This window comes from Erythrolamprus reginae, chromosome 2 (genome assembly GCF_031021105.1).
Source record: "Erythrolamprus reginae isolate rEryReg1 chromosome 2, rEryReg1.hap1, whole genome shotgun sequence".
NCBI lineage: Eukaryota > Metazoa > Chordata > Lepidosauria > Squamata > Dipsadidae > Erythrolamprus > Erythrolamprus reginae.
This window is the reverse complement of record NC_091951.1, coordinates 61,944,667-61,969,565: the sequence shown is the minus strand read 5'-3', so window position 1 is coordinate 61,969,565 and position 24,899 is coordinate 61,944,667. Positions and strand designations below refer to the sequence as shown.

The window sequence follows — 24,899 nt, the reverse complement described above, 5'->3', positions numbered from 1 at the left end:
TAAAAATAGAGTTTGAAACAAAAGAAAATCACAATGAAAACTATTAATGGGCACACCATTAATCTATTCCACAGCTCTGAGAAGTGGCGCTGGTCTTACCTCTTATCGTAGAATGGAGCTAACCTTAACCTTCAAGAATGGGATGACACCGTCCCTTCAGCCAAGGAGGACTGAGTCTGACAAACTGTGTATCTTTGTCCTCCTGCCTCAATTCCCTCTCTTTGACAAAGGCGATAGTCAGACTTGGCGTGTAGCTCCCAAAGTCAACAAACTAGAAGATGATAATTTGTTGTCCCGAAGGCCAGATGAGAATAACTTTGAGCACAATTGGAGGTTAGCTTCATCCTATGAGAAGAGGTGTATGAGGTAAGACCAATACCCCTTCTCCATAGTGGGTGGAGCTAACCTCCAAGAATGGGACATACAAAAGCAGTCTGTCCTTTGGAAGGTTTAAGTCTGGCTGGCTTCCACAGTCTATCTCACCACGTGCTGAAGAACCCGTCAAAAACATCTATTTTGAAGTAGCGGATAAAGGGAGTTGGTGTGGCCCAAGTTGCCGCCCAGCAGACCTCCTCGAAGGAGCCTTGAGTGGACCACACAGCCGTCATTGCAGCGTTACATGTTGAGTGTACAGTCACCCTGGTAGGTCATGGCAAAGACTGCAGGTCATATGCCTTTGCTATTACATTACGCAGCCAGCACCCCACTGTGGAGTAGGAGGCCTTTTGTCCCAAGGAAGTGGGTTGAAAGGAGATTGGCAGCACCTCCGTTTTGTGCAAGGTGGAAGTGCGTTTGAGGTAGATCTTTAGCATCCTCCGAACATCAACATTTATTTATTTTATTTGATTGATTGATTGATTGATTTCTATGCCACCCAACTCCCTAGGGATTCTAGGTGGCTCACAACAAGAATATAAAACAACAATAGTAATACAAAACCTCTAAAACTGTTTTAAAACTATTTACAATTAAAACCCTGCATACCATTCATGGCCGGATCTCACTGGCTCATAAGATCCATGGCCGCAGGCTTGTTGGAAAAGCCAAGCCTTTACAACTTTCCAGAAGGCCAATAGCGTGGGGGTGGTCCGGATCTCAAGAGTAGCTGGTTCTAGGGAGTTGGGGCAGCCACAGAGAAGACCCTCCCCTGTGGACCCACCAGCCAACACTGTTTAGCTGATGGGACCTGGATAAGACCAACTCTGTGGGCCCTTACTGGTCGCTGGTATGTGGTAGAAGGCAATCTCGAAGATTGCCACGTACGGCTCTAAAGGTAATGACCAAGACCTTGAATTACATAGAAACATAGACATAGAAGTCTGATGGCAGGTACGTCAACAACAAACCCCTGAATCCAACCTTCCAGCTCCAGGGAAATATTTGGAGCTTGGGGAGGGAGAAACATGAGCCTACTGGGCCTACCATAAATTGGGATACAGGCTATTTCCAGCCTCCAGAGGGCCTCTGGGGGGCAGGAAAAGCTGTTTTCGCCCTCCCCGGGTATTGAATTATGGGTGTGGGCACTCACATATGTACCATAGCGCACACACATGCTCTTTCGGCACCCAAGGAAAAAAAGGTTCGCCATCACTGGTATAGGCAATGGGACAGCAAGCCCAGAGCCCGTCAGAGTAGAGGTTGCAGTAGTTTGTGAAGCCGAAGCCCCAGAAATCTCACGATGGGGCAGAGCCTCCCAAAATGTCTTTATCAGCAATGTTCAGATCTGGATTGTCCAAGGACATGGTTTCCAATGTATGAATAGATGCCCCCTCAGCCTGGCCACCTTCCAGTTCATTCCTGGCTGCAGAGATGGGCCCCTCTGAGCGACCCTGACTACGGGCTTGCTTGTCGCAACAGGACCTGGTGCAGACCCTGTCTAATGCTTTGGCTCTGCGACCCTCATTCTTTGTGTGGCCCTGGAGATCTTATCTGGGCCTGTGGATGTAGAGGAATGCAGGCAGGGGGCGGTCTCTAAGATTAAGACAGCTAACACTTGTTAGAGCAGCTTTTATGATTGCTCTTGCCTACTTCCACCATAGCTAGGTGGTAAAAAATACCTGCTGTGCTTTAAAATAGCTGCCGCTATGAGAACTGAAAAGAGGCTTAAAATGGCTGCCGAGGCACTCACAATGGTCAACTGCCAGGTTCCAAGAGCAAAATTGCCGCCGGGTCTCCAAAATGGCCGCCACTAAAAACAGATGGCCACGTTGCTGCCAAAATGGCTACTGGTGCACAGAGCCACCTCCACTGTGAAAAGATGGCCACTTCTCCACTGAGTAGCTTAGTGACAAGGCAGACGCTGCAGCCCAGATAGAGCCTTCCAACTACATGTCGGGGAGACAGGTAGAATCTCGCAGTTCACCTCCTTGCTGACCAGTAACGGAGCGCAAAAGTTCTTCTGGCTGTTGGTCATGTGAGTGCCACGGAGAGAGGCGGCATATAAATCTAATAATTAGTAATAATAATAGCTCCAGTGACAGTCAATAAACTGATAGCGAGTTAATAAAGGGTGGAGCAAAGCTCCTGAGGCCGAAATGAGGGGAAACTCCCCCTTGAATGTAATGGCCCTTGGCTCGACAGACAGAGAGAGCTGAAACTTTCACCGCGCTCGACCCAGCGACTCTGATGTCAATTCAGTCAACTGAGTAGAACAGTGTTTTTCAACCAGTGTGCCGTGGCACACTAGTGTGCTGCGAGACATGGTCAGGTGTGCCGCGAAGAAGGAAGCTCAGGTTTTGCTGAGAGAGAGAGTGAGAGACAGAGAGAGAAAGAAAAAGAGAGAAAGAAAGCAAGAGAGAGAGAGAGTGTGTGAGAGAAAGCGAGAGAAAGAAAAGAGAAAGAGAGAGAAAGCAAGAGAGAGAAAGAAAGCAAGAGAGAGAGAGAGAGAAAAGGAGAAGAAGGCAGAGAGAGAGAGAGAAATGAACAAAAAGGGGAGGAAAAAAGAGAAATGAGAAAATGATTGAGACAGAGAATGAGAAGAAAGAGAGGGAAACAAAAGAGAGAGAGAAGTGACTCTTGATTTAAAGCATATGATAAAAAGCCAAAGAATAAGAGAGAAAAAACCCAGCCCTCACCTGTTTTTGGAAATGGTTCAAGAGTGTACACACACACACACACACAAGGGTGGGGAGGAGACAGGATTGGAAAAAGAGAGGAGAATGTCTTGGGGTGTCATTTTGTGTCATTTGGGTTGGTGGTGTGCCCCAGGATTTTGTAAATGTAAAAAATGTGCCGTGGCTCAAAAAAGGTTGGGAAACACTGGAGTAGAACATCGAACAATGGCAGAAAATCACACATACTGCTCAGGCCAAGGACTGAGTCAAAGAGGGGGAATTGAGGCAGGAGGATGAAGATATACAATTTGTCAAACTCAGTCCTCATTGGCTGAAGGGATGATGTCATCCCATTCTGAAGGTTAGCTCCACCCACTATGGAGAAACGCCAAGTTTTTAAAGAACAACTAAAAAGTTCCAGGGTCTGGATCTACACTTTTATATCTGATATAAATAGAAGCTTGAAATATCTGTAGATACATGTCCACTAGAATTTGAAGTACAGTAGCTTCATGTATAATCTGAGCTAAGAGAAGACAAGCAAGGGAATTTCATAAAAGTACAATTCAAAATATTTGCATTAAGAGTTAGAACTTTGCCAGTAACATTTATTTACACATATTATTCATGTTGCAGAGATGACAGAAAACCAATACAATATAATGATCAGAACAGAACAGTATCCTGAATTTGATGACAAATCAAGTGATTTCAATAACAAAATAACTGATATAATTCTGCATACCCATTAAAGCCAGTAACTATTTTCAGAATCCGTTCTTTCATCTCCTCAAAGGGAATATATTCCACATTAGGGTTAGAAGGACTTCTTGGCTCAGGAGCAGAAGTTCTGAAGTCATCCATCACTTTCTCCAGTTTGAAAATAAAATATCCTTTGAATTGTGACCACTGTATCCTAAAAAAAGAAATATACAATACGTACTTAATATTAAAAATAAAGTGTTAAACATATATTAAAACAGTAAAACAAATTTAGCATTTTCAATTTTTCAGGAAAACAGGAAAAAAACTGAGTAAATGCAAAATATGCTGTTCTTTAAAACCAAAGTGAGCAGTCCTTGAACTATGACCATTGGTTTGATTACCATTCAAAATTATAATGGCCATGAATTGGTGGTTATAACTGCTCTTCAAGTGTTCTGGCTGTCAAGCATTTCTATACCCATGTGATCAAAATCTGAGTGCTTGTTTACTAATTTGGATTTATGATCACCATGTTGAAGCCTTCCCTGCTGGTTTTTTCAGAAAATGAATGGAAAAGCAGGGAAGGTTGTAAGTTAGAAAAGAATAGAATTTTATTGGCCAAGTGTGATTGGACACACATATGCTCTCAGCGTACATAAAAGAAAAAGATACATTTGTCAAGAATCATGTGGTGATGGGTTTAATGATCGTATAGTCCCAGATGTAACATTTGATTAATGATTTAGATTACTTTAATGTTAATAATTTTGTAAATATCAGCAATTTAACACAAATTGATATACCCACTGTATTTGCTTTCAATGTACTTATTTTCCCTGTTTTGAAATACAGTGATCCCCCGAGCTTCGCGATCTCGAGCTTCGCGAAACGCTATATTGCGATTTTTCCACCGATGACGTCACTCTCTTCCTTCCTTTCTCATCTTTCTTTCTCTCTCTCTTTCTCTCTCTTGCTTCTTCCTCTCTCACACTCTCTTCCTCCCTCTCTCATCTCTTTCTTTCCTTCTCTCTCTTTGTCTATCTCTCCCCCTCTTGCTGGCGGGCGGCGGGCGGGCGAGCGGGGGCATCAGCGAGGAGCCAGGGTTTCCCCTTTGCGTGGGCGGCTGGGAAACCCCGATCTTCGTCTGGTCGCTGCTGCTGCACCGAGCAGATCAGCTGCTGGGCGGCCGAAGGAACCTTCCCTGGGTCTTCCCCCTCTTGCTGGCGGGCGGGCGAGCGGCGGGCATCAGCGAGGAGCCGGGGTTTCCCCTTTGCGTGGCCGGCCGGGAAGACCCAGGGAAGGTTCCTTCGGCCGCCCAGCAGCTGATCTGCTCGGTAGCGCAGCAGCAGCGAGGAGCCGAATCGCGAAAAATCGATTATCGCGAGGGGTCTTGGAACGGAACCCTCGCGATAATAGAGGGATCACTGTACTAATCAAAATGGCAATACAGTAGTACCTCTATTTAAGAACTTAATTCGTTCCGTGACCAGGTTCTTAAGTAGAAAAGTTTGTAAGTATAGTGGTACCTCAAGATACGAACCCCTCGTCTTACGAACAACTCGAGATACGAACCCGGAGTTCAGAAAAAATTTGCCTCTTCTTATGAACTTTTTTCGTGTTACGAACGCCAAACCCGAACTTCCAGGTTCGGCGTTCGGGAGGCTGCTGGGAAGCCCCCCCGGCTGTTTTAAAAGGTGACAGCTGGGCGGCGGGGCTTCCCAGCAGCCTCCGAACGCGGAAGTTCGGGTTTGGCGTTCGGCTTCGGGAGGCTGCTGGGAAGCCCCCCAGCCCGGCTGTCACCTTTTAAAACAGCCGGGGGGCTTCCCAGCAGCCTCTGAATGCCGAACGCGAAAGTTCGGGTTTGGCGTTCGGCTTCGGGAGGCTGCTGGGAAGCCCCCCAGCCCGGCTGTCACCTTTTAAAACAGCCGGGGGGCTTCCCAGCAGCCTCTGAATGCCGAACGCGAAAGTTCGGGTTTGGCGTTCGGCTTCGGGAGGCTGCTGGGAAGCCGCCCGGCTGTTTTAAAAGGTCACAGCCAGGCTGGGGGGCTTCCCAGCAGCCTCCCGAACGCTGAACTTTTGCCGAACTTCCGGGCTCCGGGAGGCTGCTGGGAAGCCCCCCAGCCCGGCTGTCACCTTTTAAAACAGCTGGGGGGCTTCCCAGCAGCCTCCGAACGCCGAATGCGGAAGTTCGGGTTTGGCGTTCGGCTTCGGGAGGCTGCTGGGAAGCCGCCCGGCTGTTTTAAAAGGTCACAGCCGGGCTGGGGGGCTTCCCAGCAGCCTCCCGAACCCCAAACTTTTGCCGAACTTCCGGGTAGAGGTACCACTCTATTAGAAAAGCATACATTCTGTATTTTTATTGTTGTTAGTCACAAAGTCATATCCATATTCGTTTAATCTCACGCCAACTGTTTCAGTGACTTCATCCAGCCACTTCATTCTCAGTCGGTCCCTTCTTTTGCCCTCAATCGTTCTCAGCATTAGACTATTCTCCAGTGAGTCTTTCCTTCTGATTAGGTGGACAAATATTTGAGTTCTTGGTTTTTATAATAAAGTATTTTTATTTGCATCCAGACTTAATAATGTCAACAGAAATCAATAGGGTATATTTTAAGTAAACCTTACATTAAAATCTAACCCTTTGGCAGTTTGAAGAGAGCAATGATTTAGTTGTTTCATCAACAAGATTCATTTTATAGGTTATTCATTTCAAAAGAATGCTGAAGAACAGGAAGAAAGGTGATTATAGCTGTTACGTAAGTGTGTTTCATAAAATAAATGGAGCATTCGACCAGTCGTACTATTAACCTATGACCTGGTTCCTTAGAAAAAAAAATAATACACAATCAGACAGAGAGATTGCATTGTTGAAACGCACAAACTCTTTTTAAGAGCTTTATCACATACTAAGAGCTAGAACTGTGTTAAGATGTCTATTGTCCTTTGATGGAGCAAATGGCCATTCTCATTTCTGGCCTTAAGGAGAGCAAAATACAGTCCACCAGAAGTTCTTAAGTTATAAGTTCCAACACACTTCACTACTGGTGACGTTGGCTGAAGCCAATTGGAGTTACAGTTCAGCAACATCAGACTACATCTCACTTCTCCCCCCTCCTCTCCCGTTTTACCAATTCTCATAAACTGTCCAGACAAGTCTCTGCCGTTTTTCTCTGCAATGTTTTCAGAAGTAGTTTACTATTGCCTCCATCCTAGGGCTGAGAGAAAATGATAGGTTCAAAGGCACCCAGTTGGCTTTGTGCCCAAGGCAGAACAGAACTCATGAGTTCCCAGTTTTCTAGCCTGATGCTTTAACCACTATACTAAACTGATAGCACCTAGACATGCCCTGAACAGCTATAAACCCTATAAAATTGAAAAACGGAACTGATCCTTTTTACTACTTCCATAATATCTTGCTTTGTTAGTAAAAGACAACAATACAATGGCTGCCCATCCTGACTTCCTCTCCCCTTCCGATTTCCCTTACCCATGCTTTGTCTCTTTGACAACCAAGCCTGATAAGAAATGCAAGGAGAAAAGTTGAGCCATGGACGCATACGTACTGGTTCTTTAAAAACTAACAGAGTAACAGAATTAGAAGGGATCTTGGAGGTCTTCCACTCCAACCTCTTGCTCAAAGCAGGAAACTATAACACTTTTATCTGAACAGGGGTGTCAAACCCATGGACCAGATGCATCATGTGGTAGCCACCCTCACCTCCAGTTTAGCGAAGGGGGAAAGTCCTGATACATCACATGAAGATGCCAGGATGAAGTGACTTTGACACCCCTGATCTAGAAGATAGACATTGCTCTCTATCCTCTTCAAAGTTGAGTAGATGAAAAAATATCTAGTTATATCTCTTGGTATTTGACATTCATGCTTCTTTAATACACTGGCAACATTGGTACTTATTTCAGCTTTTTATACAAACATTTAAAATGATTCTTTGTGGGACATTCAGCAGTCAACAAATGATACTACACGCGGAGTCATATGGGAAGGCCCGCGAGATTTTGTCCTGTGTCAGCTCTAGGACACACATAATTTTCAGCCTTTGGAAAGGCAGTTTTATCCTCCAGACGCTTCAGGGAAGCTTCCCTAAAGCCCCAGAGGCAAAAAAATTAAAAATTAAAAAGAAATCCCCCAACGGACAAACCAGAAGTTCGGGAACATGCACTTCCGGCTCTCCCGGTTGGTCATTTTTATTTCACCTACCAGCAATAGAGGCACACCAGTACAAACCCTCTGATTTCCGGTGATTTCCCCCCCCAGCGTCTTTATGTGGAAAAAGCTCTCAGCTATACTTCGGACAAAGAATAAAAGCCAATATTAAGACAAGGGCAGGCAGGAGGGCTTCTTCCACACAGAGGCGCCATTAAAAAAAATCGCTGAGAACCAGCGGGTTCATGCTGGTGCAACTCTCTGGACCACATCAGTAGGAACCCATCACTGCCTATCAGGCTTCAGAAAGGCCTGTCTGCATGCGCGAGGCAGCGCATTGGGGGTGGTGCACATGCAGGGGGAAAGGGGTGTGAGCACATTAATGCATGCTAGCACATCCACAAGCCCTCTTTTGGCACGCGAACCAAAAAAGGTTTGTCATCACTGCTCTAGAGCAGTGTTTTTCAACTAGTGTGCTATGAGACATGGTCAGGTGTGCAGTGGGAAATTAAACATGGGTCCTCAAACTATGGTGCGCGTGCCGGATACGGCCCGCAAAGGCCATTTATCTGGCCTGCCGCCAGCCGCCTCCATCCGAACATAAACATTCCCCTCATAATCCCTCCAGCTATCAGCGACAGGAAGAGTGGAGGCACAGGGAACGCTCACTGACCAATCACCTTCTAGGATTCATCCCGACCACTAGCGATGAACCAATAGCAGGCCGCCTCTCATCCACACCCAGGAAGGCCCCCGCTCGGGCTGCCGTGCACTTGTCATTGCGTGGCCACGGCGAGTAGTTGAAGCTGCTACTCCTCCCCATGGTCCCGATTTCTAATCCTGGTCAGGACTGGAGATAAATGTTATTTTGGTTGTTGGTGTGCCCTAGGATTTTGTAAATGTAAAAAATGTGCTCTGGAGTGTGTCCATGTTTGTACCTAATACTGAAAAAAGCTCAGAGGCAAAACTAAACTACAAAAAACAAAAACATCTCCCCCCCCGCCCCCAATAATCTGTGGAAAGTATGTAAGGCAGACAACAAAAATAGCAACTGGTTTCAACATATGTGGTCATGTTAAAGTCACAGTTGCGAATTCACAGGATAAAAAATTAACAAAAAACTATTAGCAGACTTCACCATCTACATTAGCTCTAACCAGTTTTAGTAATTTGATTGCAAAACTATTTTTCTTGTGGCTATTTTCACAAAAACTTGATTCTGCCTATTGATGTTTTTATTCTTTGTGTTACCATGGCTTCATCACAACAGTGCTGCAACAAGATTCTCAAAGGAATGTACAGAATACAGTACAGTCGTTTCTTTAGCAACTGGGGTTTTTATTCATACAAGGTCAGATATCTGTATAGCAAATTTATTTTTTCAAGGTATCTCTAAGTTCCTCATATTAGTCATACAGAATATTAAAGTTTAGTTTTCTTAGAATGAGCAGTGTACCTCTACCAATGCTTAGGTAAATGATTAAAAAAATAAAAAAATAAAGGATATTGATGGCTTCTGCCAAGTTGGTTCTCAAAATAAATTGCGCAATTTAAAACAAAACCTTTCTCCAATTAGATATTCATGTGTCACAGGAAGTCCTACTTTCGTACATCCTACTTTTCTATATTTTTAGACTACTGTAATTTGAATCAGAAAAAGTTGCATAATCACAATCTTGGTAAAAATGAAATAATTTGCACTAATAATTTAACTTCCTCGGTGTAATATTGCAGGGAAAAAAACATAATTCAGGGTTTTTTTTAGTTTACATTCTAACTAAGAAAGGAAATTAACTCACAGTGCTTACAGCTTGGTAAATGAGTACATTCTGCATTCATAGGAAATTATTTACTGTTATCAATATATCTTTAAACAAAGAGTGGCTCAGTGCATAGCAACTTGAATCTAGAAAACCTCAACTGAATATAATTTACTTGGTCCCTGAAAAGCTTTTTAAAAGTCACACTTTCGTCTCATTTGTATGTCTGACACTATAACAAGAATTTACAACTTTTAAAAAGCGAGAAAGGCTGTTACATACTAATAAAACAATCTTATACAAGGATATTTTTGTTATGTATAGTTCATTAATTCATTGATCAGCTATCAAGTACTATTGATGAGTAAGCAAAATGGATGTATTCACTTTGGTGTAAATTTATGATATGGTATCATGTACACTCACTAGACTCAGCTGCCTCAACATACAAGCAACGATTTAATCAGAATTCCTGATCTAGAAGTACATGGTCAATATTTCATGTCAGAAATGGAATTAATCCAAGACTACAAAGTGATTGATGAAATCAAATATACAGCCTCATCTTAATCTCCTAATGTACTAATAAAGCTAAGTGGGTGAACAACCCAATTCAGAAGATTTATCATAAACAAATTTAATTGAAGTCTTCTCATTCATTTTAGTAAAAGCTTTACACACACACACAATCTATTAAAAGAAAGAATTGCGCCCGAGCAAAGATTTCCTCAACTACTTTTTCAAGCAGACATAGAGTATGTTTAAAATTGTACATTATCTTCTTCTAACACATTTATAGCTAATGCATTTATATTATTTAACCAACTTTATAAACTAACCCAACAAGCTATCTAGCTTAGTGATTATTCTAAACTAAGAATGTTATATGAGGGAAGAAGTTAGACATTCTCTTGAATGTTCACCCAAGTTCAAATGTTACATAAGCTGTAGTAGCACAGTGATTGGAATACAATATTGTGGGCTAATTCTGCCAACTGTCAGCAGTTCAATTCTCACCAGCTCAAGATTGACTCCATCTTCTATTCTTCTGAGATCAGTAAACTGAGGGCCCAGATTTTGGGGGCAATATGCTGACTCTGTAAATCACTTAGAGAGGGCTGTAAAGTACCATGAAGCAGCATATATATCTAAGTGCTATTGTTGCAGGTAGTCTTTGTGTTGCAGTTGCAATTGGAACCCAAATTTGTTGCTAAGTGATGTGATCATAAAGTGCTATGATACATGACTGCATCACTCAGCAATGGCAATCCCGGCAGTTTCTGTTGCTGCCATTACGTCAGGACTATGTGGGTCATTAAGTGACGGCATCATATGATTGTGACTTGGGAAGAGGCTGAAGTCCCAGGAAAACAGGCTAACACACAAAAGTTATACTGAGATGGGGAAAGAGTGCTGCAGGTAGGCATGAGAACAATCAGTAGGGAAGCGAATAACTTGTGATTTCCTGCTGGCTTCTCCATTGACTTTGCTTGTGAGAAGCTGGCAGGGAAAGTTGCAAAAGGTAATCACATGACTGTAAGACACTGCAACCATCCTAATTATGAATTGGCTGTCAAGTATTTGAATCACGATCATGAGACTGATGGGAAAGTGAATGAATGCTGTTACAGCGGTTAACTATCTGTAAACTAAGTATTTCTTCAAAGCCTTTTTTTAAAATTGTGATTAAACCCCAGAGTCTCCAGGTCAAATTGTACTTAAAGATTGGCATATGGAGCAGGAAAGAAACAATGTGATCAAAGAAGCAACTCTTTCTAAATAACAATATAATTAGCTCACAAGTAATATGTTTTAAAATTGATATTAATCAGTTTAAAAGTTATTGCTTATCCTGCTTATTGCAAGATTGGTTAACGGAGAAGAACCAATCTCACAATTACAGCATCCAGAGTTCTGGGACACAATGCATTAATACATATTTGCTCTTGGTCTGATTAAATGGATACTGTTTTTTGCTCAAATCTAGTTAATTTAACTTTCACAATACTGGTTGGTTTAGATGGCTAAATGATAATATATATAATGCCTGCCACAGTATTGTATTTGAACAGATCAAACTTCAATTGCCACTAGTGACCACTACAAATATTTTATTGGAAAACCAAATTTCATTAAAAGAAATTTCTGTTCTGAAAAAAACACACACCACTAAATGTGCTATCAAAAAGACATCACTTTTTTTGGAACTAGAAGCCAAGCTGGAATATAGGTGCTAACTACAGAAATAAAACCTAAAAAACAAATATAAGAAAAAGAAGGGTGACAAAGAATGATGATTGGATAAAATAACTGGAATTACAATTAATGTATTATTAATTCTGTTTCACTTATTTTCTTTCAGTACAAGACAAACTACTGTATTTTGGGGGAATATAAGACACACCTTAGTTTTGGGGGAGGAAAACAAAGGGAAGAAAATCTGCCTCTTCCTCCCAGCAAACAGCACAGATGATATACACTGTTTGCTGCATATTTCGGTGCATGTGTACCCCTAGAAATAGCAACAAATTGGAGAAATGCACTTTATGGCAGTATTTTAACGCCATAAAGTTTTCTTAAATGTAGTTACACCAACTCCTCCCAATTATTTAAATAGATCTACTCTAAACATGACTAAGTCAACGTTTTAACTCAGCAGCCTTATCTTAATACTACAACTTGGCATTCTTACTTTTCAGACTATATTTGTACACATGCTGTTAAAATTGATGTGGCTTTCTGGAAGTATTGTTAATCTCTGCTATTTAAAAGAAAATACAATAGTATTGTCCTCTTTGGATCAAGCATTTATTTAAAAAAATCTTCATTTTTATAAGTTGGCTAGAAAAATGAAAAAGCAGTCTTTAAAAAATAACTCTAATAATTTGAATATTCTATAGGCATTTATAGTTGTTAGGACTATGTCCAAACGGTTGGTTTGTTAATATATAAACAAGCCATCCATCTATGTTTGTATATATTTGAGTATTGTAACTTTAAGTGTACTGCTGTATAATGATTGGTTATGGTGTTTTAAATCTGCCATAAGAGGGAGCCAGAGATCCTAGTTGGAGGCTGATGTTCTCCAGAATGCTGATTCATTCTGTGATTGGCTATATGTCTCATAAGGAGCTCTGTCTGAAACTCTGTTACTCTTGTCAAAGTATTGAAGTGTTCATTAGCTGTAATCTTTGTTTGATGTTTAAGACATAGAAACATAGAAGACTGATGGCAGAAAATGACCTCATGGTCCATCTAGTCTGTCCTTATACTATTTCCTGTATTTTATCTTAGAATGGATATATGTTTATCCCAGGCATGTTTAACTTCATGCCTGGGATAAACATATATCCATTCTAAGATAAAATACAGGAAAGTCAGTCTAGTAAGAAGGTTATAGTACTTCTTGATATTGACTGACTAAATGTGAATGACCTTGACTGTTTAATTGGACTGTGCTATTTATCTAAAAGTAAACTTTTATACATTTTAACAAATCTGTTTGTGACTGGATCATTACTCATTATTTACTGGGTATCTTCTGCAATCCCACATTCCTAAACGCATGTCCATGATAATTCAGGGATAACTCTGATTACTTTTCCTTAACAATAGTTACTGACTTACCTCCTTGCAGCAAACAACAGCCAGTTGTTGCCTCTGCCTTCCAGCAATTTGCCTCCTTCCAATTTTAGTTTCACTTTCAGTTTTAGCAGAAGCAGCTAAGTTTCAGACTGCAGGGATTGCCATAGACTGCAGGAATTGTCAGCTGACGGCCGGAAAGCCTGTTACTTGTGCTAATCAGGCTCTGTGATGTTTGCTGCAAGGAAGCAAATTCCTGGGAGGCAGAAGCCAAAAAGTGGGGGTGGCTGGGTGGGGCTACATTCAGTATATAAGATGGACCCAAGTTTTCACCCTCTTTTAGGAGGGTAAAGGTGCGTCTTATACTCCAAAAAATACAGTATGTGAATTAGTTTTTCATGCAAACTTTACAAAAATCATGTACATCAACTTAACTGCATAGCAGAAACTAGTAATAAACATCACTTGTGGCCCCATTTCATTACAATCATTTAACAGACTCAATCTTGAATGCCTGCACCAATCTAAGATAATTGGAAGTAGTTCTCAACTTATGACCATAAGTGAGCATGCGAATTATGATCATAAAGCAGGTGATGTGATCGGACCCATTTTTGCAATGGTTGTGAATTAAAGGCAGCAGTTGTAAAGCAAATACCACAGTTCTTAAACAAACCCACTGTTCACTATGGGCTGAATGTTGCTGAAAACTAGAAGTGAATGATGGCTCCCTCCAAAGGCATCATAAATAGCAGTCATATGATTGTGGGGCGTACTTTTGCCAAGCTCCCAAAATTGGTCATGGGAGAGTGAGACTGGAGCTTCGAAACCAGTCATAAGTAGTTTCTGAGAGAATCTGCTGTAATTTCAAATAGTCACTAAGTGACCAGTTGTAAGTCAATTACCTGCATACTGGTTCTATTTACCTTTCAGACAGAATATTACTGAGGTCTGTAATAAGATTGGGAATTTTCATCACTTTTGAGAAAGGAATGTTCTCTATTTTTAGAACTATGTTAAGCCTTCTTCAGGAATATACCAGAATTTTCATGTATCTCATTCTGAGATGGTCCTTGTAGTTTATTAGGAATTGATACTTTAATATTATAATATATTGTCAAATAGGCTTTCTGAAACTTGTCTGAACATGTTTAGAACCATCCCCAAAACCAACAAATGCTGTTAGTACATTACTATTACTGTTGAAATATTAAATTCATAAGCCTTTTATGTAAAATGCTAACGGCCTTTATGAATAACTCTCAAAGTCTGCTCAATTTATAAAACAAATAAGAATAATTTTCAGCTTACTGTGTATTTCAGAGTGATATTCAATAAAAGCAATCATATTTCCCAACTGATTAACCTAAGAAACTAATAAATGGGACTGTAGGTTTTCAGGCTCCTACTGTGAATGCATACCAATTCATCAACTCAAAATTCCACAACATATTCCAGATGTCTTTTCAAATTAACAGATAATTATGTATCTTAAGCCAAATAATTCCCAAATAGAAATCTAGTCTAATAAAATTGAAGGTCTGGCCCTATTTTATTTGAGATTACATGTAAAATTTTGTGCAGACATAGTATTTTTCCAGAGCTTCCCAGACAAAGATCTAGGGTTTTTTTAAAAAAAAATGTTGTATTTCAGCTTTATCCTTAACTACTTCATGATGTTTATGGAAAATTTTATGTACAGTGCCATGCAATACAACCATATAGCAGCATCAAAGTAGTATACAATCCAGACACACTTTTCAATTTACTAAGACAATGTATTAATGAGGCAAATTTTGTGAACCCTGTTAGTGCTAAAACTTATAATGTGATATAAGTTTCTTATAAACTGTCTTTACAGATAAAGGGATGCTGGTTAAATAACATACAGAATAGTTTATGTGTCTGCCAAATAATTAGACCAATTCTACATTAAACAATTCAGCAACAAGCCTTTTAGTTTATCCATTTTAATAGATGCAATACTGCCTCTAAAAATAATTATTTCCTCCTTTGATATTTGGAGCAAAAACAAAAGGCATTTTGAAGTGAGGCTACTGACCAAATGTTATCAAACCATTTTTCAAACAAGAAATCATCTAGATATTTCAGCCCATGGGTAATAATGAATATTGTTGCTAATATACAGTGGTACCGCGGTACTCAACTACTTTAAAACTCATTGAATTTGGTACTCAACACATTTAGATGTGGATTTTTTTGTCTTGATATTTAGCATTTGTTTGGTACTTCACATACAAGCTAGAACTTGTCTGCTTTGTGACTCATATTATTTCTTATGGGAAAATTTTTGTTTAATACTCATTGCTTTGGGTGCTCACTGCACCTCCCAGAACCAATTGATGATGAATACCAAGGCACTACTGTATATGCTATCAGAAGTACATAATAAAAGAACACAGACATTTTAAAGAAAACTGCACACATATTTTTAAAAATAATTTTAAGAAAACATTCAGGACAGAGAGCTACCTCTGAAAAGTTTGTTCACATTATTGTAACAAAGAATCACTGCTAATTTCTATATTTTACATTCCTTTACAATTATAAAATATCACTTTTGATTAATATTTATATAAGCATTCAAAATATTTTCTCCTGTCCAATACATTGCTACATACTATTTCAAATACAAGATTAAAACTTCATTTGGAGACAGTTATTTTACATTCAAGACAAACACAAATTTTATATGTTTCATTCATATTGCTTATTTTTAATATTTGTTTAGTTACTTGCAGTAGTTCTGAAAATAAATCCCTAAAATTTCATCTAAATAAAATCTATAAATAAAAATAAAATAATAGAAATGGCTTCTCAAAATCCAAAATAGTTATGTATCAATAAAAGTCCTAAGACAAACAAACTAAAGTAAAGAATATTTCTCATTAAATCATGTATCTGCTATGTAATCAAGCCACAGAACAGCAATATACAACTTATTACAACAATTATATCAAGAAAAACTGCTATGGATACTGCAATAACTTGACCATAGGCCCTACATTTTCAAATTCCGCATTAAAAGGTTGACAGGAACAAAAAAAGTACATGTTTAGGCTAATACAGCCAGTAAACAATAGTTATATGCCATCTACTGATTTAGTTTTAATATACTGTGTTTTCCCGAAAATAAGACAGGAGCTTATTTATTTTTTTACAACCCCCACCCCCCAAATAAGGGCTTGGATTTATTTTTGGGGAGATCTTATTATTTTTGAGGTGCAGAACGCAGCAAGCCCACCGCCCCCGCCCGCTCCAACTAACCATCCGCTTGCCTGTGGTCGCAATGACTGGAATTCTCTGTGTGCCCTGGCTGCCACTTGCCCTGCTTGCTGGGCTTTTGGGCGTCCTGCTGGGTTGCTCCTTCCTGGTGCAAGATGAGTTGTCCCAGAACTATGATCTCTGGAGCCCCTGCCCCCCACTGCAAGTGAAGCTGCTCTGTCTGCGGCGCGAGCATGAGTTAGTGCCCACCAGGCAAGGACCTGAAGGGCGCTGGGCTCAGCTTGTTATCGGAGCCTGCAGCATCGAGTAGACCGCCAGGAAAGCACTCAGCAGGCGGCAGCAGATGAAACAGCTTGGCTCCACCAGTGGCCAGCAGCCAGGGGAAGGGGCAATTCAGAGGTCATAGATCTCAGCGGACTCATCCCGCACCAGGCAGGAACAGCCCAGCAGGGTGGCCGACAGCAGCGCTACCAGGAGAGCAAAGAGATCCTGCAAGTCTCTCTGTGTGTTTGTTAGAGCAGTGTTTCCCAACCTTGGCAACTTGAAGATATCTGGACTTCAACTCCCAGAATTCCCCAGGCAGCAAATGCTGGCTGGGGAATTCTGGGAGTTGAAGTCCAGACATCTTCAAGTTGCCAAAGTTGGGAAACACTGTGTTAGAGAGAGAAAGAGAGCCGACTGCCACCAGCCCTGGTATACAGTAATTCTCCAAGGTTGGATCTTACAGTAAATTGGGAAAGTTAAAAATCATAGATTCACCAGGAAAAAAAAGTGTATTATATTAATATACTATTGTAAATCCTGGAAATTCACAATCAGACCAGATAGTAAACCTGATTGACTTAGATGAACCCACAGAATCACACCTTTCTTATTATTCTGAACTGCTCAACAAATCCCTATGCTTACTTTCTGTTTGTTCCTGGATCTAGCATATACTTCCTATTGTTACCTTCAAAATATGCCATATCTATGCCTTCACATACTTCTGTTCTTATATATACTACATTCCTATTTGTGTCATCTCTTATATCTTCAGTTTAAATATATACTTGAATTTTCCATGAAGCATTTAGCATATTACTCTCCATTTCCTATTAAACAGTAGTATGAGAAACTGCAACTAATTCTCCACCCCATATCACTTTCTTTTCAAAGGATTCCCCATTACAGCTTGCTTAATATTTTGTAAAATGCTTTATAAAATGATAACATCCTATTAAAAGTATATGTACCAATAAAACTGCTCTAAAGTAATCATTTTCTAATGTCTGACACAAACTGTATAATCCACTGAATTTCATTCCCCACCACACACACACCTCCCAATAAAAATGGGCAATTTTGTGAGCCAGGTTGCCTCTTGCCCTCACCCCAGTCTACAGCCAAAGAACCCAGACTGAAGCTATGTTTTTTTAGTCATTTTTCTCTGTCATTCTTCATCCATATATTATAAAATGGGAGCCACCCATAGTCTCAGTCACAAAACTAATGTGGTAAGTATGGCACCAAGTTAAAAAGATATAAATCATTGCACAGTATGCCATAGAATTTTGCAATAACCGAACAGAATCCATTATAAAATAACCATGATGTGTAACATAATAAATAATCATTAAAATGATTCTGTGAAGGTGGGAAGATCAAAATGAGTTTTTCATATTGAAGATAAAAAGCCCAGCAACACAAACTTTGGACTCAGTTGGACACATTTATATGATGCTATCAAACCAAAATTTACATAAAACTTCTGTTGTACTCTTTTCTTACCTTTATGTAAGAAAACATTTTTTTAATTAACTAGGAAATCAAAATCTAATCTTTGTCCAATATCACATTATTATAAATTTTCACACAAGCAGCTATGAAAGGTAGCAATAGGCTAAATCAGTATCTGAACTTAGAGTTCATTCTCAACTCTGAAAACTAATTGCCACATAAAGTTTTAAAAATATTTTGAAAATATTATAGGGAATGCATGGGGAAAACATTAAATTTATTGTTTTAAATCAGGTTTGGATGCGATAAAAGCAACTCTTGAAAGATTTATACTATAAACAAATACAGCAGCTTTCACAAGCCAACTATTAAAAGTACAGCAACTTTTAATTCTGAAACAAAGTTATTTGAATAGTAAAACACAGGGAACTCTTGGTTCTTAATCTGGGATATCTTTTGGATTTTTCAACGACACAGATAAGACTATCAGTCAAATTAAAATCACTTACATTGTCTCCCCAGTTTTGGCGACATGACAAAGAAATTGATCCAATACTGGACAGACTTCCTTCTTTCCTCTTTTTTCAAAATCTGTAAGAAATGTGAGGAGAAATAGAAGAGTGGGAGGAAAAAATGTAAAACATACCTTGTGAATTCTGTATCATCCACCTCCCTAAGTAGCAACTTTTCCCCCAGCTCCCAAACTCGCACATCATTCAAACTTCAGAAGACATTTAAAACATGAATTTGGAAGCTTATTTTTTTCCTATTTCCTTCAGCGTCTGCAATAGATACCTGGCCTCAAAGTTGCCATCAAGGAGAAAGAGAGTTCATACACTCTTGGATCATTTTGGGGGGAAGCGAAAGGGAAAGGAAGGGAAAGGAATAAAAGTATGAGGAAGTGGGATAAAATGGAACGGGGCAGGGGTTTAAAAAGGAAACCCAAAGTATCAAATGATTATTATTGCAAATAATCTCGAAGAGGGAACTTCCAAGGGCCCTTTTAAGGGGAAAAGGAGAGAATCGGGAGAGGTGGAGGGAGTGGGGTGACGATGGCCCGGTGCTGCCCCCCGTCAGCACACATTTGGGGGAAGCCCAATGCAGGGTCCCCCTCCCCAAAGAAGACTGTGGCGGGAGTAGAACTGGGGTCTCTCCAACCGCCGCTTCTCCGAGAGAATTTGGCATTTCCCTTCCCAAGCCACGTTAAGGGCCAGGCCTCCTCTTCCGCCTCCCAAGGTCGGGAGCTCGCCTCTCTCTTTCCCCCACTCTTCCGGCGACCTCGAGGTGAGCCTCCCCCTCCAGTCTATGGCAATCCAACCCCAAGCCCGCAAACCTTTCAATGCCTCCTGGAGCCTCTCGACATCCATGATCCTCCGCCGCCGCCGCTGCTCCCCTTCCTCCTCCTGCCTCCCGGGGCTCTCGCAGGAAACAGGCAGCAGGCGAAGGGAGTTCAGGTGCGCCTGCTCCAACGGTGAGAGAGAGACAGGGAGGGAAGGGAGGAGAAAGAGAGAGGGAGAAAGAAAGAGAGGGGGGAAAGGAGAGAGAAAGAGAGAGAGAAGGAAAGTAACAAGCGATTTCCCCGGCGGCCGGGCTCAGCAGCCTTCCAACATGGCGCCTAAGCCGTCGCCGTGCGCGCTCCCGATCCTCCTCGCAAGCAACACACCGATTTCAGCCTCTCCTCTTCCCGCCGGCTCAGGGGCGCGCTCGGAGAGGCGGTGTGGAGACGAGGAGAGGGCGGGGTCGCCGGGGATGACGTCACCGTGGCTTCGGCGACAGACCGCTTCGGTGCCGAAAACTCGCCGAGCGCTGATTCACCTCGGAGTTGGGTTTCACCCCTCCCCCGCCTTTCTTGCAGAGAAGGTTGGGGCGGGGAAGGGGGCGGCAGGATCCCGCACGTAAATATTTTCAGACGAGTGTTTAAAGTACTGTAGTGTGTTTCTCGACGTTAGCAAACTTTTTGAGGTTGGCCGACTTTTTAATTCCCAGAATTCCCTAGCCATGCTTCCCTAGGGATGCTGGGAATTGAAGTCCGCAAATCTTTTAAAAAGTTGCTTTTTAAGTCAAAGTATTTATCTAGCTGAGATGCATCTGTTTTATTTTCACTTGATCCTTTTGTTCCCTCTGTTTTAGACAGAAATTACTCATTTATTTATTTATTATATTTGTTTTGTCAAGTAACTATTGGTGGTATACAAAGATAATAATATCTATATACAGTGGTACCTCGGTTAACGAACACATTGGTTAGCGTACTTTTCTGATAACAACCTGCTCCCCTGGTGAGGGGATGAAGGCAGAGAGGGAAAAGGTAAAGAGGGAAGGGAGGGAGGGACAATGGGTGTGGGGGGGAGAGAAAAAAATCCTCAATTTTCTCCATAGGAAATAAAGACTGGGAACCAATTAAATCCATTTCCATTATTTCCTGTGGGGAAAATTGTTTTGGATAACGACCAGGGTAGAATATTTCCCCGTAAAGAGAAATGGGGGGGGGGGGAATCTTGAGGCAGAAATCAGCCCCAGTCCACCTCCCCCAAGCAGAAACAGGCCAGTTTTTAGAAATGCAGATTTGGTAATTCATTCAGAAAGACTGAGTCAGATGGAAACTCCAGATAAGCAACACAATTAGGCAAACCAAAGTTGTCAAGATTAGCTCAAACACCTCGGATTTGCATTTCCCCCCTATAGCCAGTCATGACCTCATAGGAATCATAGGAATGGTGTGTGGGAGATGGTTCTGTTCATAAATAAATTTTCTTAAACAACCTCCATTTTATTCCCAGCTTGGAACTGGAAGTGGATCTGGATTTTTCATCCAGCACTATGTGGTATAGAAGGGTTTTACTAGAAGAGATGCGCTGCCTTTGAAAGAGCAAATAAGAGGGGCCGACTATTATTTATTTATTCATTCATTCGTTTGTTCAATCAGTCAGTCATTCTATAATTCATTCAATTTCTATAGCTGCCCAAGTCAACCAAGTAACTCTGGAGCTTTCATTTAACCTGGTGCCTTTCAAAGGTTTATTTATTTATTTGTTTGTTTTGTCAAGTACATATTGGAGGTATGTAAAGATATAGTAATATAGTAATACATGATACTAGTAACAAGAAAAAAAAGAAACATTAGATATAATAATGGCGTTAGATATAATAATTGACGTTCACCTCTCACAAACGCAGACAAGGAAGTATGGGAGATAAAGTTTCATTCATTTTCAATGTGTCAGCTTCAACGGAGCAGTTATTTATTTCAGGTTATTTATTTAATGTATTTAGTTATGCTCTTCTGGAAACTTAATTTGCCAGCCCTATAATACTCGGAACTCCCAGCCTTTATGGGGGTAGTTGACAGAGTTCTGAGAGTCAAAATTACATATCTAGCAGCCCCTAGTCTTCGGAGAGGGGCGGCATACAAATCTAATAAATTATTATTATAATCTGGGGGATTTGCAGTCCAGTTGTTTTCCATAAGTTGCTAAAATATGACATAAGTGGAAGATGTTGAATAAACGCAGAACCGGCATGCCATTCTATTTTATGTTATTTCAATCAGTTTCAAATAATTTTAAGTTTAAATTTAAAGACCTACTCGCTTTTAAGGATGTTTGCTGGAACCATCTGAAGGACTACCTTAAGATTTGCTAGATATATCTATTTGAGTGGTGAAATTCTATCAGTATGCCTCGGTTCGGAGAACCGGTAGCGATGGCAATGCAAGGCTCTGCCCACCCATCCAGATGTCACCATTTTGTTTTTAACCCTCTACGCATGTGCAAAGCCTTTTCCGCATGCGTAGGTAGAGGGTGTAAAAGTGTATGCAGCAGTGATAAGGTAAGTAGATTTCACTGCTGATCTATTCTGTTTATGTATTGGCTTCTTCTATTCATTGTGAAATTATTCCACAGAAGGGACAAGAGAATGAAGAAAAACACAGATTTTTCACAGCGCTTAAATTTTTATTTTTATTGCCATGTGGGAAGAATGTTTTAACACTTGCTGTAGGAATCAGCCCAAATAATTAAAAGTAACAGAATAATAATGAGTTCTAGTCATCTGAAAATATTGTTAAAATTTTAGTCATCAGTTTTTTAAAAACTTGAACAAATTTTTCAGATGATGAGAGTCTGGAAGGAGTTGGGTGGCTTAGAAAACAAACAAACAAACAAGCAAGCAAACAAGCAAACAGGTTTATCTAACCTTTAGACTTTTAGACAGATAATAGATTGGAAGCTAGGCAGATATTTAAGGACAATATACTTGGGCCCATTATATGGCTTTTTATAGAATGGGGATCAGTTATGAGTGTAAGTTAATTTTCAAATAATCATTTACCATTTATTAATCCATTTAATATATGCACAGAATATAATTGATTGATGAGTAGAAAATGTAAGGCTTGTGTCTCATTCCTACTCCAAGTAGTCCTTGACTTATGACAATTGAGCCCAAAAGTTGCTAAGCGAGACATTTGAAATTTGCCTCATTTTATGACCTTTCTTGTCACAATTGTTAAGTAAATCAATATAGTTAAATTAGTAATGTGGTCATTAAGCAATTCTAGTTTCTCCATTGACTTTACATAAGGCCGCAAAAGATGACACTACAATGTCATAAATATGAGTCAGGTGGTTTAACATCTAAGAGGGTATCAGATTGACAAAAAATATACTAGAAAGATCCATGGAAGATTTATTATATAAAGATTGTACACTTTCTTTTGTCCAATAGCCTTTCTAAAAAGCTAAATGTTGTACCATTTTGAAAGTTTAAATCCTTTTAGAACATCAGCTTGAGAAATATTACTTTGCTCTTCCACTGTTCAACATTATCCATTCTTCCTTTAGTTTCCTGCAGAAATAGTACTACTAAAATAAAGGGAGGAAACATTCCTGAATTGCCTTTGCAGTGTTAATACTCTATACTTCAGAATGTGTCTCGATAAAGTTAGAAAGAACCTCTTAAGGAGATACCCATCATCTACTGAATATTATTCATTAATATCATAACATTTAAAAGAAAATCACTTTTAAAACAACCTCAGGGTTCATAATAGATTTTTTTCTCCTTTTTCTTTGCAATTTTCAGAGTGGCAGAGCCAATTTGTCATTCCATGTAAGAAATGACAGCACTCATCCATCTTTAACAGTTCTTCCTGGTAGTTTTGCACACTATGTCTCATTGTCCAATAAGAAGAGGAAACAATTGACCTCTAGGACGAACACACACACACACCAGAATTGTAGAACATTAATAAAACAAAGATCTGCAGTAGCTTGGATGAGAATTTAGTACAGCTACAGCATCATAGACATCTTCAAATCATCATCATCATCATCATTATTATTATTTTAAAAAAACAAAGATAAGTAGGTTGTGCAATGCAATGGTGGAAATTGTTATTTTTTTTAAAGTTCACTCTGATTTCATGCAAGTGCCTTCTTTCGATTATAAATCCAAAGGCCTATGTAAACAAGAGACATAATATCCTACCAATATTTTAAATACTAACTAGTTTTTCAATCTTAAATAAGGGACACTTTATGACTAAGTAGACAAGAGCCTTGGTGGCGCAGTGGTTAGAGTGCAGTACTGCAGGCTACTTCTGCTGATCACCAACTGCCAGCAGTTTGGCAGATTGAATCTCACCAAGCTCAAGGTTGACTCAGTTTTCTATCCTTCCGAGGTGGAAAAATGAGAACTTAGATTGTTGGGAATATATACTGACTCTGTATACCACTTAAGGCTGTAAAGCCTTGTGAAGCTGTATATACAGTAAGTCTAAATGCTATTGCTATATTACACCAAAATATATATTAAAAAATATCAGATGGCTTAATTTGCACAATAAACTAAAATATAACTATGGATTATAAATGACACTGTCTGGGTCTATAAAACCAATTAAACCAAAACTAAACCATCTAGGCTTCTTTAGTGCACAAAGGGAATCTTAATATTGCTATTAAAACTGAATGCTTCTCATATTTGAAGTTTTGAGGGAAGAAAGAGGTAGCATAAATTGGATAGGGCAGTGAAGTGAAAACTATTTTCTGTATTTCCCCATGTAACTTGTGTTTTCTAAAATACTTTCAGGAACTTTATTTAATTATTTATTGTGACTATAAATAGTCTTGCATTTGCAAGTCTCTGCATTAAAAACCTGAAATGTAAATTAATAATAACACAATGACAGTAGGATCAGATGAAAACAAGATTAAATGAACAGCAATCCAATACCAAAACTAGTAGCAAGATTGAGCAATACAAACTACAGAATCCATCTAGGCATAAATAATTAAAAAATGAAACAGACACTTTTTCAGATTGTTATTTTCCTTGATCCATATTTTAAAGATAAAGTAGGGAGCCAATTTGGTGGAAAAGTTAAACAATAGTTAAACTGGGAGTGTGTGAGTTCTAGCCTCTCCTGGGGAACTTTGGGTTGAAACAGCTATTACAATAGCTATTATTAAAACTTTTACCGTATCCCTTTCTATATTTTGTATTTTTAAGATGACTTGCAGTTATGAAGTTAGGAATTTCAATTCACTAAATTCTCCAGACATCATACTCCCACGTTTTGGAAACCATCTAATAACTTACTGATACACTGCAACAATCACTATTTATTGGATGTATTCAATCATCTTTCAAGAGTGCAGTTTTTAAAATTTT

General features: G+C 39.8%; 1 protein-coding gene across 3 annotated transcripts in view; it reads right to left on the bottom strand.

Moving 5' to 3' along the window:
* PPP4R2 (protein phosphatase 4 regulatory subunit 2) overlaps nucleotides 1-20,102 on the bottom strand; it is a 35,157-nt gene extending 15,055 nt beyond the window's left edge. The window contains exons 1-3 of one of the 3 annotated variants that reach the window (XM_070738247.1): nucleotides 19,561-20,102; nucleotides 18,737-18,818; nucleotides 3,799-3,969 (exon numbers count right to left, since the gene is read on the bottom strand). In XM_070738247.1, the coding sequence (XP_070594348.1) occupies nucleotides 3,799-3,969; nucleotides 18,737-18,818; nucleotides 19,561-19,594 (287 nt within the window). In that variant the 5' untranslated portion in view covers nucleotides 19,595-20,102. Of the gene's footprint in view, nucleotides 1-3,798; nucleotides 3,970-18,736; nucleotides 18,819-19,022 lie in introns of all 3 variants that reach the window. The other 2 variants (XM_070738248.1, XM_070738249.1) reach the window with 2 other exon arrangements.
* Nucleotides 20,103-24,899: the final 4,797 nt, after the last annotated feature.